Here is a 20,470-nt window from a genome sequence, read left to right on the forward strand (position 1 = left end):
TCCAACAGTAAAAGCAGTCAAGGCTCGTTGAAGCACTATTCACTGGACTGTGCAGGCGCATTAACAGCATGGCAAAAAAATGCATTCATTGCAACTTCATAAAAATTTCAATGCCTGTGACCCATTCAGTACATCTATCACTGATCATTTCATGGTTGGTGACTAATTTAACCCTTATGTTTTAAAAATATAGAGAATAAATAACAATATCCGTAGTTTCTGTGACTGTCTGCATAGTCTGTTTGTAAGACAGATATGCAGAGTGACAGAGCTTGAGGATGTCCCTAAGGATGCTCTGGCCATTCCCTTGCTGGGAGATGAAAAATGATACAGAGTCCACATCACATTTATCTTTTCAAACACCATCTGTGTGCTGCCACACAGAAGCAAATCAGCATACGTACACACTCATGCAGGGGTACGAGAGTGTGCTTGAAAACGCTGCTCCAGAGAGAGGCAAGGTCAGAAGGTCTGCACTCTAATTGAAAGACCACATGGTCCCACAATCACATTAAATGTTCAGATCTTTATAAAAGTCTCAGATAGACAAGCTGATCATGTTACCCCTGATTGAATCTATGTGAATGGAATCATATGGAAAACAGAACCTGCAAGGAAAATACTGATATTCAGTGGGGACAGCCATTTAAACAATTATATCATCTGTATTGAAATAAATATACATTTCCTGCACACTTGTGTTGTTTTTCACTCATCTGTGCACAAAAATGAGATTCAAAATGAGATCCATCAACCAAGTGTCCCTTGGTGTACCTCTCTCTCCACCCCCACCCCCACACTTGCCTAAAATCTTTAACCTCCAACCTATTTCCCTCCCTTCCTCCGCTATCTAAATTACAGTGATTATGATGTCAGTCCACCCTCCATATAAATGCTGCTTCAGAGGACTCTAACACTTCAGTTCTGTTACTAACCCCTGCTAGGGACCAATTACAAGACCACAATCAAGGCACAAAGACAGCCAGAGGCCTTTTAAAGACTGACTGTCCCAAAAAGCAGCCCCCGTCCCACACCCTTTTTACAACCAGCTGGTAGAAACCTCAAAGGAAGTTTTTACACATCTTAATTGCCAGCAGTGTGAGTAGGGTAGCTAGTGTTATATTGGCAGGATTTGCAAAAAAGGAAATGTTCAGAGTTTTGAAACAATAAAGATGTGAATCCTGATGTCTGAATGTTAGACAAGACAATACAAAAATACATATAAGAAGAAAAAGTCATCATAGCTGCCAACATGGAAATAAAATGTACTCTTTTCTATGGGCCAAGGCATTAACTTATATCAATACACATATCCATGGGTGTGATTATCTGCATTTTTGATCACCACTCTTGCTCAACATTCTTTTTTTTTCTCCAGGCGAACACAGCCAAGTTATTAGTGAAACACATTCATTTTCTTTGGGAAAACCTGATTACATGCTTCAATATGGCAACAGGGAAAGCACAAATCAGATTAAATCTTTAACTTGAAACTAAACCAAACCTTAAACTTTTTCTAACAGTAAGAAGGTCAGCTTTGCAATTTGTGTGACAAAACAGTAACAGGAAGATAACCTGATGAGCCAAAATCCTAAAATGTGCTAACTTTAAAATTTAATTTATTATTAACAAAAGAAAGAAAGAAAATCCTTCTTTGACAAATAATTTTAAAAGTGAAAAAAAAAACCTTAACCATAGTTGCTTTGATTTAAGAATTCATACATTCAACTTTGACTATTAGACCAAGATGTTATCCATCCATCCATCCATCCATCCATCCATCCATCCATCCATCCATCCATCCATCCATCCATCCATCCATCCATCCATCCATCCATCCATCCATCCACCCATCCATTTTCAGCTGGTACCGAGTTGGACCTTGTTTTACCTTCAGAACTGCCTTAATTGTTTGTGCCATAGATTCAACACGGTGTGAGAAACATTCCTCAAAGACTTTGGTCCATATTTACATGAAAGCATCACATTCCAAATTAACCAAATTGCAAACATGCTTTATTGGATTCAGATCTCTTGAATGTGGAGGTCATTGGCGTACAGTGCACTCATTTCCTCATGCTGCCTGAAGTAGCCATCAGAAGATGGATACACTGTGTTAATAGAAGGCTGGACACAACAATAGATCAGCTGTAGCTTACAAACGATGCTTGTGTGGTACAAATGGGCCAAAAGTATGCCCTGGAAATTTCTCCCATACCATTAAACCACCACCACAAGCCTGGAATACAAGAGAAGACACAAGCGAGGATGGAGCCAGGCTTTTTATCTTATTTACGTCCAATAATGACACAACCATCAGATGGCTGTAGATGCAATTGAGACTAATCAGAAGCAACATTTTTACAATCTGTTACTGTGCAATTTTCATGGGCCTGTGTGATTTGTGGCTTTGCTTTCCTGTTAATAGTCAGGAGTGTCTCCCAGTATTGACTTCTGATGCTGTAGCCCATCTACCTTGAAGTTTAATTGATGTTTATTTTTCAGAGGTGATCTGCATACCATGGTTGTAACAAGTGGTTTCTGCTAATGTTGTTCTGTATCGTCCAAAACCAGTCTGTCCATTTTCATCTGATCTCTGATAACTACATGCCAGGGAGATGAAAGTGTGTGAATATCCCAGTAGATCAGTAGTTTCTGAAATACTAAAATGATCCCATCTGAAATCAGTGACAATACTTAAATTCACTTTCTTCCCCCTCTTAGCGCTCAGTTTGAACTCCAGCCACTCATTTTCATTACATCTAAATGCTTGAGAGCCGCCGTGTGTTTGGCTTTGCAAACAGTTGAACAAGTACATCTAATAGAGTTATTATGTTGCTCAAATTATTTACTGCCATGCCCCTAAAATCAGGCCCAGGGAATAAAAAGGCTCATACTTACAATGCTAACAGAGTGAATCAAATATGTAAAACTATAAATTATTCCCTTAACACAAAACTGGCTTGTAGACATAAAATGGTATCAACATAGTTTGTTGCTTGCTGTTTGACTGACTCCACATAAACAAAAACGATTCATCTCTAGCTTGCCAAAAATACAATTAAATCTCAGAACCATGTACTTCACTGAGTTCAGAAAACCACCACCACGAATGACTGTGGTTGTAGATGCAAACAATTACTCAAAAGGCATGAAAGCAAGGCAGAGACGGGACTATTTAGGTCAGAAGACACATTACAAGAGGGAGTGGAAGGGAGCGAGCATAGGACAGGAAGTTAGGATGATATTCATCCACTTAATAATACTGCCTGGCAGCAAGTTCAGAAGAGCCCTGTTTCCTTCCAATGTTGACCCACATTATCACCACCACTGGCACTCATTTTAATATAACCCCTCCCTCCTAATATTTATTAAGAAAATCCCCCAAAGGGTTGTCCTTCAGAGCTCCAAGCTAAGAGACAAGCATAAAATATAGTCATGCTTTTACAGGCGGGGTTCCTGAGGCCTGATCAGCAGCAGCATTGCAAAGAAATATTTGTACAAATAAAGATTTCCCCCCCAGTTTTCTTTGTTTTGATCCAGGTTTCCCCAAAACACCTGAAAGGTCAGCTGCTTCTATGTCCAGTCTGATGGCATTTAAATGTGTCTGACTGCAAGGAATTGGGCATCATTTTCACTTGCCAAAAATGCCCATGATGCCTTGCTACTGACAAAGCTGAGAGGGCAGCATTTTTTGTTTTTCGTTCAGCAAAAGTTCTAAAGACAAAGAAAAATACATTTTTATTCTGGATTAACAATAAATCTAACCTCCTGTTAGATCATCACAGCAGACTTCAATAGATCCGGATGAGCAGTCACTCAGTTCCTCCAGAGAGAAATCGCTCTCCTGTATCCTCAGCCTGCCAGACACATAAGCATTGCACAATCCTGTTATTTAACTTCTTTATTCATTCAAAACTGTTGATTACACTCTAATATGCAAGTTATTCTTTATGATGCAGGTATATTTTTCCTACATTACCCTCTATGTTCAAATAAATCCTTTCAAAGATCGAGAACATAAATCCGAGTCAGGGCTGATGCTGTCATGAGGAAACTAAACTATGAGCTGTGCTTGAGAGAAGTGGAAGTGTGTGTTTATGCAAGTACAAAAATGCATCTCTGGAAGAGATTCTGGGGGAACAAATTAGCCTGAAATGGCTGAACAAGCCTCAGAGTCTGGTCTAGATTTTTCCAGGTAAGTAGTCATGTAGAGATTATGGTGAGCATGAGAAATCAAGACTGGCCCTTTAACACTGATGTGCATTGGCTTTCGGCCTACAGTTCGGACAGTGTGTGAATTATTGGTCTATCAAATAAAATTATATAAAAAAAATTTATTAACTGAGCTTCATGGTTGGAATCAGCAGTGGTAGAAAGAGTACCAAAATAATGTACTCATGCAAAAATACCTTGATAAAATGTTAATTAAATACAGGTCAAGTTACCAGTGTAAAATGTTACTCAAGTAAAAGTACCTCTTTACAATTTTACTTTAAGTAAAAGTTGCCTAGTTACTTTTTTATGATCAGACAGAAAGTCCAGCTTGTGCATTTCACAAAGGAAAAGAGGATATATTGGTCTCAAACAGTTTTCAGTTAAAGGAACACCTTTATAAACTTCAACTCTGGTTGATATATATTTTTTTGCAAGCACCACTAATGCCAGACTGATGTGCCTCCATGATGAGATCTGATAACTCTGACCTCAATCCGATGGATCACTGTGGTTGCTTCTGTTTTTTTCTCTGTTTGTTTGTTTTTACTCAGAAACATATGTGATTTCAAACGTCAAAATACTTAAAACAAGTCATGCTCGACTACGATAAAAAAATTCAGCTTTTGTAAACCACTGTAAACCACTGTAATAAAGTTATGTGTACAATGTGAGTAAATGTAACTCGTTACTTTCCATCCCTGGGAATCAGAAAAATAATCTCTAAATTTTAGCGAGTTAGAACATTTGCAGAACTCAGATGTAAGAGAAGTGATGATCAATTCATTATTTTAGTTACCTGTAGCTGAACGGAGCCACAGCTGCCATGTTGACTCTGGCTCTGTGTGTGTCTGTAGATTCTTTGGACAGGTGGTGTTCCTGTTCATAAACACCGGACATTACTGGCATCGTAAATGGGATGAGTGGAAGTGGTAGGGGATCAGGAGAAGAGGCTGCACTGCTGTCCTCAGGAGTCCCCATTTCCTCATCTGACTGGCTCGTGGAGCCACTTTTAGCCCTGAAAGTGTGTTTGCAGCCTGACTGAACAGTACTGGGCCGAATGTTCCCGTTTTTTACACTACCAGACTCAATCGGTTGTTTTTTGTGAGGATTTCCTCCCCTTGCTGACATATTTTGACTCATTTCCTGAGTTGTGTTGAAGTTTTCACCTCCCCTGAAACAAAAAGGTGGATGCAGGTTGTTGGCTTGGTTCTTATTAATGATGGCACTTCTGTTATGGTTCCCATCATGCACTGCATTTAAAGGCATGTGAGCTGGAACAGGTTTTTGAAGATCCATTGTGTCCTTGGAGTGTGGCGATGGTACTCTGCGTTGGACCACCGGGCTGCTGTAGGCTGAGCGTGACACTTGATTCCGCTGGTAGAGCTGATTTTTCACGCCCCCGTCTTTCAGGTGCTCCCTGGAAGAGGGTCCAGGTATGCCAGAGTTTCGTGGGCGAAGTGAAGGAGAGTGGATGGGTGTATGTGTAGGGGTGTGTTTCGGGGTCTGCGTTGAGGGCTTGGGCAAGTCTCTAGCTTGGCGACGGGGATCTGTTTTTGGAGAATTGGTCACAAGGCTGCGGGGGAGAGGGATTCCTGATGAGGAAGGCCCACGGGGGGCTGACTTCACATTGACTCCTCCACTCATTCTGACCTGCATAGAAGGGATCGAGAGAGAGAACAATCAAATCGCTGAAGGGAGAGGGGGTTTCTGGAAAGGTGGTTTGGTAATCCTTTAACAAGTAATTGCTGTTAATATTTCACTGAAGATTAAGCTGATCTAAACAAATCTAAACAGAAGTTTATGTTCCTAACAATAGGCTTATCACAATGAATACGGCACAATGAAAAATACATTTCACATTGTTGGCTATTTGGCCAAATATGTTGGCTCATCTAAATACTTGTTTTATGTGGGTCTGAATTCAAAGAAAGGAAGAGAATGTTTGATTATGTATTCAAGTAACTAAATTAGGCATTTGTATCATTTACGTATCCTCATTACTGATATTGTATGCATTGTGATTGAGGGTGCAATTTTCTTTTTATTAGGCACTTTGGATTAAGACTTGAGCAGCAGACTGAATGACCCAACAGAATGAGGCCTAAAGGTCATTTAGTCAATCTGAGATTGCATAAATGGAACAGCTATCGAGAAAAAATTATGTTGACCTGGCCTCACCTAATTAGCATTTCCACTCAAGAGATCAATTAAAAATGTTTTTATAGTATTTTAGCTTTACTGTTTAAACCTGCAATTTTGTATATATATATAAAACCAACAACAAAAACGGACATAGCACTCTAGCTTATTTGCCATTGTCTTAGAAACTCTGACATCAAGCACTGAATAAACTTTTCGAGACATTTTTTCATTACATCTCTTATTATTCCAGATATGCAGACAAAGAACTGGATAACTTGAGGTCTTTTGCTGTCATCCTTTATCACTGGTAACTAATACTAATGACATCATCAGGGATACAGCAGAAGGCAGCCACAGACAGATGTGACTGTCCATCCTAATTTTCTCCTCATTCCTAGATAAAGCTGTATCTGTTCTCTCCATCTCTTTCCTCATCACTTTTTCTCTTGGGAGGCGCATGGCAATAATAACCATAAGAATTTCTCCCCATCTAACAGAAGTCCAACAAGGGTGTCCAAGAGCACAGGTGCAGTCTGGCTCTGTGTCTATCTGTATGGAAATTGACCTGTCCCAGGAGATATGCTGGGATCATACTGGTACTACTGCAGTCTACAGTAGTTGAGGCCCAGCTGCTGATAGTAAATCACAACTGTGTGTGTGTGTGTGTGTGTGTGTGTGTGTGTGTGTGTGTGTGTGTGTGTGTGTGTGTGTGTGTGTGTGTGTGTGTGTGTGTGTGTGTGTGTGTGTGTGTGTTTTGTGCTTGCGGCCAACAAAAAACAATTTTCATATTTTACCAGGAAAGTGAGGACATTTATGGAAAGTGGGGAAATTTTCATGGTCGTCAGTTTTTCTTGTTGGGGGAAGGGAGGGGGGGGGGGTAGGTTAGGTTTAGGACCAAGGTTTGAATTAGGTTGAGGTTATGTACTGGTAATGGATAAGTTTAGGGATAGCTCAAAGAAATGGTTCAATATGGATGGAAGTCAATGCCAGGTCCTCGGTAAGTACAAAAAACATGGACGTGTGTGTGTGTATATCAATGATATATATATATATATATATATATATATATATATATATATATATATATATATATATATATATATATATAATAAGTAAGCTACTCCTGTTGATTCGTATCCTTTCCTTATGAAAACTTAATGTTTTTTCCACCCTTTGTGCTATGGTTTCCACTTTCTGTATCAATGTCAGGATGTGAGTCAGTTGTCTTGGTGTTACGCCCACTTTAGGCTGGAAGACGGGGTAACAAAATAAAAGTCTTATACATGGAAATGAATGTTTCTTGGAACACAAAGAGACAACGTTCAACACGTTGCTTACCCAAATCAACACAAACGAACAGGATTTAAATAAAACAGTTTCTAAACAACACAAACCCAACGGGTAAACACAAACAGGGAGTGACACTCTGCTCAACTCCTTCAGGTCTAAAACCTACATACAAAATATCTAAGTTGGGTCTTAACTAAGTTAAGAAGCTGCATAACTCACAAGCACTCAATATTCAGAAGGTAAACAACCACTAAGGTCTCAACACAACTGGTACACAAAGAGCTTTCAAGCAGCGCGGGAGGAGCAAACAGTGTCAACTGTTCCTAATGCGGCTCCCCCCTCTGAATGTGTCTAAGAGAGTCTTTTAAAGGTGGAAGGTCTGGATTTGTCCATGGCTTCAAGAGATGGTCCAGTCAGGAGCCCAGCATGCTGTAGGCGGGGCCAACGCCCATTTGGCCAACCCCAAACGTATGCTGCCACAGCCAATTTTGCATGAGTGGAGTCCAGACTGCACTGGGAGCAAACACTTACAGTTGTGACACTTGCACAAGCTGATTTTTCTTTTCTAGTAAACTTCCAAACTTAGTTTATTTTAAAGCACTTCTCTTTACTCCGTTTAAAAATGTTTGAAGTTTTTGATCATTAGCAAAACTATTTGTTTGATTGGGATTGGTCTTTATAAGACAAATATTTGTATTCTCCTTTAGAAATCTGAGGTTGCATTAGTCCAGCAAATTGTGCAACTTTTCCTATCCTAACCATCATACTTCTACCTCTAGTTATTTTTTTTTCCTTTTTAGTTTAAGTTTTTGTATAATTGGACATTGAAAATTCTTTACATTTATTAGGTACATAAATAATATAACTAAAATGCTGAAAACAAGAAAATCGCTCAACGTACAAAGAAAAGATAAAAAAGAAAAGAAAAAGACACAGCTCACTTATATGTGTAGCTTTCAAACAAACAAAATGATTGGCTTAATAAATATACAAAGCAGCAATGCTCCAGAACTGAATTTTCTGAGGCTGCACAACATCCCGCTTTATTAAATTGCTAAACACATTTCAATATTACGCCACCTTTGGTCAAGAGTTCAGTATTAATTTGTAGAACAGAGGTCAATTCTTTCATTATATTTACATAATGGATTATCTGTATCCATTCTGTTATTGTTGGGGATTTCAAATCTCTCCAATTCACTGTGTTTAGTTTTTTTGCAACCAATAATAAAATATCTTTAATATATATTTTTCATTGAAATCCTGATTTGACATAAACCCCAGTAAACAAAATTCAGTATTTAATGGAACCTCTGATTTATTTACAAACTTTTCTCAAAATCCGTCTCGATATCTCTCCAATATTTTTGGATAACCGGACAATCTCAAAATATATGTGTATAGTGTCCTGTTTCCCCACATTTTCTGCAACAGCATGCCGTCAAAGGATCCTATACAAAATTAGAAATAATACCAGGGGTGTAAAAATACCTAACTTTCAATTTCCAACCAAATTCTTTCAATAATTGACTAGTAATCCCTTTGGGAATCTTTCCACATGTTATCCCAAACTTCATCTTCTATTCTGGATATTTAACTCCAATTCCCACTGCTCTTCGATATGCCAAGTATTCTGGGTAATACAAGGTGAGAGCCTCCTATACAAATTGGAAACATGTCTTTTAGTTGGTATTTTCTTTTCTATAAAGGAAATAATATATTATTCTATATCATTTGGATCTTCATTAATTCTCTCCTTGTCTTCATGATGCATACTTTGGGGGGTGAACTCTATGTGACCCACTATTTGTATAGCATGGGATGTAGATCCAGTGTCATTTTAGCTTCCTTCCAAATCTTGGATATAATATAGACTCTCATTTTCACCCAGTTATTACTTCTTTTTCTTTTCTTGGTTACTTTATCTTCCCTCTTCGCTTGGAAAAGAGTATGAATGGTCCTACATTTCAACAGAAAACGGCAAAGAGAATGATCTACGGTCGTCTTTGCTTGTTTTATAGTCCTCCTCCACCGACAGCACTTCCTCATATAGAAGACAGAGAGGAGAAACGCGTATGGCTGACAAGTCTGTCCCCTTTTCAGAAATCAGAAATGGCGATGTAACAACTCAGTGGGTGCACCGACACCTATTTATTTATAAACTACTAAAGTTTTGCTGATTAGAAGCCAAATTAGTTACACAATGTCCCTTTAATAAATTAATACTTAAATTTGTACTAAGTAATAGATTTTGAATCCACTCATCCTGCTCTATTTGGTTCCAAATTGGTTCTTCATCTCCAATAATCCAAGTTGGTATGGCAGCTAGTTGAGCCACCTAGTAGTAATGTTTTAGATTTGGTTAAAGCTAGTCTACCTTTTTCTCTGGCAGATAAAGTGTCAAAAGTTTTATTCTATGTTTCTTGTGCTGCTAGATAAACTAAGATATTCATTTATTTAGTTTATTAAAAATAGAAATTGGAACTCTTATGGGCAAAAGTGAAATAAAAAAAGAATCTGAGGAAGTAAATTCACTTTTATAACTCTTTGAACTCTAGTATGGAAATTGGGAGAACCTCCCAGCGGTTGAAGTCATTCTTTAATTGTTGTAATAACTTAGTATAATTTGTATCAAACGGGTGAGTTGTCAGAGTAATCCCTAAGTACCTAAATCATTTATTTAACCAGTGAATTGACGTTATTTTATTTAATTCCTCAGGCCACTCCCCTGCCATCTTCATCGCCTCTGATTTTTTTTTTTTTTTTTTTTTTTCCTTTTTTTTTTCCCCTCTGATTTCTGCCTCTGATTTATTTTAATTTCAAATCCTGATATCTCTGCATATGCATCTAAATTTTTCATAAATACTGGTATTGATGTCAGCGTTTGGTAAAAAGTAGGACATCGTCTGCAAAGAGGGCAATTTTGTGGAAGGTTTCTGTTCCATTTGTTTTTCCTTGAATCAGTAAATTTTGGCATACAGCCTCCGCTAATGGCTTAACACATAGAGTGAATGGGACAGATGATAATGAAGCTCCATGTCTAACTCCTCTTCCAACTTTAAAAAAGTAAGAGCACTACCCATTAACTTTTAGTTTTGACTTAGGGTTTTTATATAAAGAGTTAAACAAATTAACAAATTTCCCAGCAAAGCCCATTTCAATAAGAATATGTTCTAAGAACATCCAATCTACTCTGCCGAATGCTTTTTTTGCATTCTGCCTCTGGTTTTCATGAAAAAGAAACTGTAGTCATCTGTGCTGATCATGGGGTGGTTGGTTGGATGAAGGCTAATCTTGAGCTGTTGTCAAAGAATAACTTCTATCTTAAGTTAAAAAACATATTCTGTTTGATTTTATTTGTTCTAATTGCCCATGCAGTCTTGAGCAAATAAAGGTAGAGACTAATAAAAATAAAAGACTGCACTTTTTTCCCATACAACTCATTCTGCATCAACATATTATAGTTGTTGTCATCTTATATTTTAGGAAGTATGTTTAGAGTTTAAAGTAAAAAAATATACTCTCATATATTTTTTATGCTTTGGATCTTTGCTGCATTAAATAGGTACAATTTTCAAAAATGTATATGCATATTTCATGTTTAGTTGTTTTAATGTCATTCTATGTAATGTGTTTAATCACTTAATCTGGATGGCATTAGACTGTTCTCTGGTAATAAAGTAAAAAAAACATTGATGTTATGTTTGACCAGGACATCTAATTTAAATCCCATATTTAACAGGTTTCCAGGGATAGAGTTCTCTCATCTGCCTTTGTGGACATTTTGGACATAGCAGTTCCAAGACACCACCTGACACAGCTGCAGTCCATCATCTCATCACTGGGCAGGATACCTGTTCCAGTATTAAATCAGATTACTGTTTTTCACCTGTCATAGAACACCCATGCCTGTACTCAGTCTCTGAGATCCGGATCTTTGCCGTCTTGTGTACCTGCCAATCTCTGACAGAGCCTCAGGACCTGTCCCAATGCAGCAATGTTTCCTCCCCGCCCTCAGTGCCTGCCAGTCTTAGCCTGTTCACTCATCATTCAGTCCCTACGTCACCAGCATTCATTATTATGTTCCGCAAACAGACTATAAATATCCTTCAAAACATATAAAGCACTCTGAATGAATGAATAAATAAATAAAGCACTCTGAATATCTGCAGTGGGTTCAGCTCCTTGAACCCCTGTAATGACACTTACCATCATAGACAATCAGAGAATTTACTCAATCATTAATACTTTAAAATGACTTGACATAAAGGATAAATTACAACAAGCAGAACACAAAATCTATTTGAAATTACGGTCCTGAGTCAATGTTACGATTGGATGACCAGTTTTATTTTATAGCTATTGAAACTGAAAAAAAAAAATTCTGCCTGGATGGGGCTGACATCTGGTGGACATAATGAGAAACTACAAGCTAAAGAACTTGCTTCACTACTTGAGTTTTTTTCAATAAGATTTTGAGGAATATAATTCAATTACTCACCTAACTATGAAGCTGAAAACATTTTTTTGAGAAATGTGAGCAGCATTATGTTTGAATTCTTTTTAACACAATTCATGACAGATGTGACATCCAGGATCCTTGATTCTAACTTTATAAAACCCTTACACCGTTTCTGCTCTTCTGCCATGCCAGTGGGCTCAGACATTGCCGAGTTGCTGTATGCTTGAAAAAAGGGACATGTATACCCTCTGTTTCAGAAAACACATGCTCCCCCTTGTGATGCACACCCTCTGACTCATCACAAAATCAATACATGAGGTGGTAACACAGCCCCTCTCTGTCTGAACTGAAGGACATTGGCAATGCCTTGCTTCTTGTCTGTGTCACAAAGTCTTGACAATTAGCAAAGAAAATGCCTTGAAATCTAGTTTTCTTGGAAAAAAACGTGACCACACTCTAAGAGTAACACAAGTTAAAGCCAATATGTCCCTCAAGATAAAATTAAGGAGACTCGGAGTCTCACATGAGTACCTTGCTTGTCAATGGGCTTCCCAGTTCCTCGGTGTGCCGCAGGGCCGGGTAGGGAGAGAGCCGGCAAGTGGAAGGGGGTCACACTTCTTCGACTTCCCAGGAACAATGGTCTGTTTTTTCCTGGATCACAGTTGCATCCTTGACACTGCTCTCTCATTGGTTCGCAATCCCTCACCATTCCCCAAACACAGGAAGCTGTGACAAACAGGAATGACAAATCCAGCCAATCAGGGGCAAACGTGCTGAGGTGACTCATTTTCAAAGTCACTTTCGTGTCCGAAATCAGTGTTCTCATTTGCTGGCATAAAATAAAGTCATTTAAAGCATTCGAAAATCCTTATGGAACAATGAGTTGAGTGCTATTTATGCAATCATGAGTCAGTGACCCAAATGGAGATACTTTTGGGCAACAAAGAACCTCAATGACATATTCTGCCATATCAAGTAAAGGCTTGTAAGGTAATATATTTAACTAAAACCCTGTACTTTCAGATCATATTTAGTGTTGACGGACAAATGATGATTTCTGTGCAAAGACATCTTGAAGACACAGAAAACAGAAGCATTAAACGAAGTTTTAAAATGGATTATACAACGATGATCACCGGTCCCCCAACACAACTATTACAACATCACCAGATCTTATATTATTGTGTATGCTGGGTAAATATGGGACAAAATTTACCCTCCCACAAACTAAACAGGATGAAACATGACCAGACAGCCCAAAAGGAAGATGTCTAGATCTGCAAACAAATTTCACCTTTCACCTACATCATCTAGTCATTTTCAACAGGGGCAGCTCATGCAAGGTGCAAGAACTCTGGGGGCACCTTCTGCACCCCCCTGAAACCTTCTGTAGACACAGATCAGATGCACAAACACCCCAGTGACAAAGTACATACTGAAAAAAGTATTTTTTTTTTTCACAATTACACTTATCAGAATCATTAAGAACTAGACAAAAATTAGTGGTCCTGTACTTTCTTAAAGGGAATTTGAATGGTTATAGCTATATAAAAACCCACAAATGAATGTTTAATCGATATAGAAAAAACTGTAGCTTGACCCATAGTACACTTTTCACACTTTAAAATCCAGGGTGCTCTAGAATGAAAACAAATGCTCCTTGTTGTTGTGTCAAAACTAAAATAGATGTTTTATAAATCTCAAATTGGGTCTCAAAACCTTCTCTATTCAGACTTGAAGAAAGCACTTCAGGTCTTACTATTTTTATCTTACTGCTTTTGAACTAGAAATAATCAACTAAACAGGATTCCATTTTTTAAAAAGCAGCAAAATAGCCCTTTATTAACAATCCAGTCTTTGATTATGGCCATATTAAGATCATGTTTTCAGTGTGCACTCCTCATTTACTGGACATGCAAGGCAAAAACTGACTTGTTTGGGGCGCAAGTGACTTTTTAATTGCACACCCCCAGGAGATGGTGCCCCAGCCATGTCCCTCGTATCAAAAACCACCACTGCTTCTCAAGAGTAACTTATGCCACTGCATGCATACAAAGAGTGTCCAACTGAGTCATGGGGACCCTATATAATGCTGACTCAAGCTCATCCTGGCACCCCTGTCCATAAAATGTCCCTGCTTTTCTTCCAACTGAGCCCTGCCTTCTTCCTTCTTTCACTTCACTCCTGACAGTCACACCACTGAGACCACAGTCATCCTCCAAGAGAGAACTTATAATTATCTGTGCTTTACACAGTCGGCCAACAAGAAAATCCACAATACGTCAAAAATAACTATAAAAAGGCAACTATGTAAAGTATAATTAAGTATAATGAAGACGAGGCTCGACTTACCCTCTCCGAGTGTTCTTGCGTGTGGCTCGGTCTCTGCCTTTGCCTCTGACTACTTTTGTGAGGCTGGCCTGCATACATGTGTGTTTGTGTCTGTAATCTCACCTTCTATCACGTCATGCCGCTCTGCTGCTGCCGCAGTACGCCTGCAGCCATCTCCCCGCCTCCCTGTCTCTCTTTCTCTCTCTCTCTCTCTCTCTCTCTCATCGTTACAACATCTGTCTCCCTCTCTTTCTCTGTCTGAGTAATGGACCTGTTGGCCGGGGTCCCTCCCTCTCAGCGATGAAATATAAGCCCGGCTAGCAAAGACAGGCTGGTGCATTAGCTGGGCGAACGTGTTAGTTTGTGTGGGTCCTTGTGTGTGTGTTTCAACCTCAGTAGTGTGACTAGCACATGATAATTAAAGCAAATGCAAAAAGCCTGACCCCAATCATCTGATTTCCAGGATCTAATTGTTGAGGTGGGGGAAAAAAAAATAACAGGAATTCAACAAACTGGGTTAAAAAGACATCTGCTGATGCAGGCTTATAATTATACTTTGGCACCTGATGTCTCTATGCACTGAAAAAAAACCAGAGGAGAGAGGGACGGTTTTCCATCCATCACTCCTCTAATTTGCCCCACTCTTCTAATGAAAAAGGAGGGGTATATGAGAAACAAGGGACATATAACAAAGAGGAAAGGAGGGATGGGATGAGTAGAGAAAACATTGTAGCCTCATCAGCATCAGGCATCATCTGATATGAGATTCTCGCAGTATAACCGGCAATAAAACTTCCTAGCTTCTTCTTCATTAAAAGTGCTTTAAACCAAAAAATTATTTGGTGCATTAAAAATGTTTACTTTTAAAATTCTTAATATTAATTAAAAATACTTAATCATGGTCCAGCTCACTCCATGATTTGGCTCAGAACTGTCCTCATAAATGACTGTGTAGTACCGCTACTCAAAGTCTCTGATCCTGCAGCTGAACAGAGAAAATGCCTTTAGATCCTTACTACTTACCTGCTGTGTAACCTGTGCATCTATTCACAGAAAAAAATGAGTGACATTTTTTGAAGTTCCTCTGCTCGAGCTATTTCCATTACCCTGCCAAACTACATCTTTGTATTTATAGATTCGTTGAGAAACCTGTTTTCTTTTCTCTTGGCATCTTTTTTCCTCTGCTCAATTGCAGTTCTGTGCAAAGCCACATTTGTGTTTCGCTCTATCTCCGTCTCTCACTACCTCTTTACGACCCGTTGTCTCCCGTCTCATATTTCTGCTTTGCTGGCTTCTGTTTTGCACACTAGCCACTTGGGCCCACGAAGCATATTTATGACAGCTATGATACCCAACAGAATCCGTCTGTAACAACATCCCTTTCGAATTGCACATTCACCATCATGTCAGAAATATGATTTCTTTCAGTCTAACCTTTTTTGTTCTTGCTGTGTGTGTGTGTTTTGGCTCATCCTTCCTTGTCCAGTCTTCAAGCTCTCTAACTGATCACATATTGATCAGGCTCAAACTTGATCTATGTGTCTCCAACACTGAGACACATGCATAATGGAGTATCTGCTCAGTAAAACTCCATTATGCAACTGAATATAAAGCTGCTCTACCAGGCATGATGCAGTGATGCTTGCTTTTAAAACACAGCATGTTGCCCACAACGCATAACCCCTCCTCCAACATGCATACTGTACGATACACATGACCCTTCTCCTCGCTCTACCCCCCCATGCCTCTCCTTACTGTAAATGTGAGATGCTCTGCTATTAATATTACCCACGTTACTCACCTATTAATCCCAATATTAACACCAGGGTGGCTCCTCTGTTTTTCTTCAGCTCCAAGCACATGAACAAAAGCTGTAAAACTTCTGCAACCACGAGTATATATAAAAAAAACACCCTCACATGATCTGTTGCTTTGTCCCCGTGTTTCATGAAAATGGGAAGTGACTTGTAACAGAGGATTATGGGTAGTGGTGTGCAAGCGTGTGCAATGAGTGGGTGTTTGTGTGTGTGTGTTGAGGAGGGTTGCATGGGGAAGGGGGGGGGGGGGGGGGGGTTAATGTCATAGCTAATCTTCAGATGTCCCCCGGGGCATGTCCCCTCCCTGGAGAGACATACGCTGTGGCAGACGCTGTTTTGACAAAGGGACACTTGTGTCACCGTCACACAGAGGGCCAGACTGAGGGGGGGCCAGACTTAGTGTCTGACGCGCCAGGCCTCACAAGTGTAGCCAAAATTAAATCTGTGCACATATGTTGGATCAACACACAAAACTATTTGCGAACATTACAGGTTAGTTTATCTAAGTTCTCTGTGATAACGTAGACCTTTTTCATGAGCACAGTTCTCCGCTATAAGGGTCCCATAATTTTTTTAGAGGGAGTCTCTAACCTTATTTATGGTTGACAGCACTGTCACCACCAGATGGCGCTACTGTCACTCATTCTCTTTTACTATTAACTGGATCTGAAGCCCACTGAACCAAGCCTCTCACAACCTTCACACAAATAAGCTTGTAAATCGCACAGCCAGAAGTATTTGTGCATAAATGACGAAAAAAATTAGGGTGTGATTAAGGATTGTATGAAGCTTTTGATATTTGTTGTGTTTTCTAATCAGGTTTAAAGTAGAACAGTTTAAATTGAGAAACTAATCAGGAGAACTGCTATTCAGTCAGAGAAAGTGTTTTAAGTGTTTGTCCTTCCCTTTTGCACGTTTGTAGGCATGCATAATAGCTTACACTGATATAAATTAGGCCTCTTCACCTCACAATAATCTTTAAAAATATATTTGCGGAAGCCTTTGGCACATCTTGAAAGGTAGACTATTTTTAATTAATTTAATTTTCATTTCTTTAATTGTTTATTCCATTTGCATATGTACAGAGCTTTGTTTACCTTGGTTTATTTTAAAGTGCTATAAATGAAGGTGGTTTGTTATGGTAGCTATTATGCGGGGCAAATTGTTATCCTGTTATTCTTGTTAAACAGTTATTCTGCTGTGCTATATTCATTAGACTTGATGTTTAAGGCAACTACTGATTTACTGATTAATCTCCCAGAGAATAGATTAATGTGATGTAAAGTCCGATGAAATTTGTAAGAGCAGAATAAAATTTTCTACATTGATGCATGAACTATTCTTAATATTCATAACATAATTTAAAAAAATCAACAGTTTTCTAAAAGCCTTTAATATACATTAAGCTTTTATTGCACTAACATAATCTCATTGATTCAAACTAACAATTCAAGAAATTGTTAGTTTACATAATCATTAGGTGACACCCTGACAATCCATATAAAATAATTGCTACTGTTTTTTTTTATCCTTAATGTTTTCAAGGCAAATTGAAAGTCTAGGAACTTTTAAAAAAATGTATTCTCGTTTTCTGAGAATATTTCAATTTAATACAATTAAAAGAGAAAGAAATGCCAGTTTATAGCTCTTATATTGTGTTTGTCACATTTTAAAGTCAACTTTATACTTTGTACACCATCTATGCTTCTAGAGTGATTTTTTTTCATGATTATGTTTTGGGTCAGCAGACAAATTAAGAGTTTGACACCATCCATCAGCTCTGCATCTATTCAGATCTGGCAGCACCAAATGCCACCGATAACAAAGACCTTTATGACTGCTTCTGCTGCAAAGTGTCTTTCTGCTAATGGATCCTGATGAGGTTTCAATTAAAGGGTTTCTCCGTGCTTTGGCAAAATACTTTTGACCAATAAGGAAAAGCAGTTTGAATGATTTTCTTTTTTCACCTCATCGCAGCTTTTTTGTTTGTTTAATTTGCAGTATTGAAGAAACTATTTTTCTCCTTTGGTTAAAACACTGAGTGCAGCTAAAGCAGCATGAACAAACAATAACAACTGCTCTTCGTGGTGTGTTTACCATCAAACTAAATGGCTACCGCGAATCCTACAAAGGTGCCGCTTTATCCACAAACCCATTGTTTTTGTTGCCGTATTGATGACAGAATCAAGAAACAATCAGGCGAGTTTGCATGGATTCTGCAGCCACATCTTTGCAACAGAAGAGATGTAACCATCCTCCAGTTCCACAGAGAATCAGACATCTTTCTTCAGCATTTAAACACAGGCACATTCTTAAGCAACCAAGCTGCTCCGAACATTAGCATTTTAACATCCTGGTCCCCGTCTAAATTTGTGAATACTGGTCTTTAACTCAATGACACAATGACCACACGATGACATCAGAAACAAACCATCAACAAGATTGTTTTGCGGGTTCAGTCCATCCCCACAAATATTTGAATTTTCCTTGGACTGTTGCATTTTTTTCCGTTTTTTATCCCTTCAAGCATTACGTAAATACTAGATGCGTTTTAATAGTTGCCTGCCTTAGCTGGTGTTTGATACCAAAAATAATAGCAACATGATATTTATTATCATTATTTTGTTACTTGTTAATGAATAAACGCTCATTCCTTCCATGCGCTTCTCATTTCCTCCTCTTTTTGGGCTTAGTATAATCAACAGTAAAATCAAAATAGTATGCTATTGTTCTCATTGTTCATTAACCGTTATTTGTACTAAATGACACCACATCAGTGTACATAACTAGCAAGCCTTCTATTATTTTTTATTAATGTCTGTTCTAAAAGCTCACTTTCTGCTGTTTGTAAAGCTTTGCACGCAATTTATTTCAGATTCTTATTTGTGTATTTAATGTTTTTATTTTGTTGCCTTGTGGTTGTTGTTTTTTTCCCTGTATAGCTACTGTAGGTAATGCTTATTTTTTGTTCTTATGTGCTGTAAAATAAATATTCCCTCCTTTGATAACAGAGAGCCCTAACATTGACAGTGTTCTATTCCATATTAACGAGTTGCTTCAGTGAGCTCCTCCTTATTATTTCTCATTCATTAAGCATATTTGAGTAACCTTTATCCTCAAAATGTCAGTTAATGTTGTGGTAATAAACTTGGAATTGCTTTAAAATTGCATTGTATATTCATCACATTTTAAAGGTTACATTCTGCACAGAGCTACCCTGAAGAATTTGCGTAATTGCATTATAAAATTACTAATAATAATATTACATTATTCAGAGTTTATGATTTTTTTGTTTTGTTTTTGCACCCTTTGACTTATTCAGCTATTTAAAGACCTATATAGCAGATCATAAAAAGCTACATTCCTAACCTTGACTACATAAAGCATTGTGAACATTTTGAAAATAATACATCATTCTTTGGGACCATTCACATAATTTAAAGTGAGGTTCTGTTAGGAGGTTAAGCAGCAAATATCTTACCTAGAGATGTTAGGCATTTTTCCTTTAGTATAAAAATCAGTATAACATTTTTAGTGGAACTGTGATATAATTTGTTTTCTATACATAGCTTTGTAGCAATAAGAAATTGTTTCTGAGGCCTTGTATAATGCATACAGGGCCTACTGGATGTTAAGATGCATTTAAATTAGGAGGCCACTTCAGTTAACAGTCACCACTGAACCGTTCTCTAATTGTTTGCTTATTGTAAATATAACTTTTTGTTAGGTAGCAAGTGAACACTTAATGCATTCACAAAACAGATATGTGTCACTCCCAATCATTTTCATGAACACCACTAAACAAATATAGTGCATATATACAGTATATATATATATATATATATATATATATATATATATATATATATATATACATACATGTTGCGCTGGCTACAGCTAAGCAAGTGATAAAATTCAAATCTGCTTTTGTTATTGTCATTGGCTGAAGATTAATAACAACTTATGTAGTGCAGCTAAGGTATTTAGGCATAACCTCTAAACAGAACCCCACCTCACATTCTTAACATTCCCTAACACTGACACGTAAGGCCTGGGACTTATGAAATAAGGCACATTTTGTGACTCCTTCTTCATAGGCACAAAATGTAATTTCCACTAGAAAAGACAGAACAGGCCACAGCCTCTCTTAATCGTCTCTGATCCCACCCACTTTCACTCTTGTGTCTCTCTTGCTTTCTGAGCTACTCAG

The 20,470-nt window shown here is 38.1% G+C and overlaps 1 protein-coding gene across 3 annotated transcripts in view; it reads right to left on the reverse strand.

The window, feature by feature from the left end:
• The window catches only part of LOC105920760 (neuron navigator 1), a 111,055-nt gene extending 94,685 nt beyond the window's left edge, over positions 1-16,370 (reverse strand). For 2 of the 3 annotated variants that reach the window (XM_036137999.1, XM_012856401.3), the window contains exons 1-4: positions 16,245-16,366; positions 12,644-12,838; positions 5,015-5,868; positions 3,769-3,860 (exon numbers count right to left, since the gene is read on the reverse strand). In XM_036137999.1, coding sequence (XP_035993892.1) covers positions 3,769-3,860; positions 5,015-5,862 — 940 coding nt within the window. In that variant the 5' untranslated portion in view covers positions 5,863-5,868; positions 12,644-12,838; positions 16,245-16,366. Of the gene's footprint in view, positions 1-3,768; positions 3,861-5,014; positions 5,869-12,643; positions 12,839-16,244 lie in introns of all 3 variants that reach the window. The other variant, XM_021312881.2, reaches the window with a different exon arrangement.
• Positions 16,371-20,470: the final 4,100 nt, after the last annotated feature.

The sequence above is a fragment of the Fundulus heteroclitus genome, chromosome 1, assembly GCF_011125445.2.
Source record: "Fundulus heteroclitus isolate FHET01 chromosome 1, MU-UCD_Fhet_4.1, whole genome shotgun sequence".
NCBI classification, from domain to species: domain Eukaryota; kingdom Metazoa; phylum Chordata; class Actinopteri; order Cyprinodontiformes; family Fundulidae; genus Fundulus; species Fundulus heteroclitus.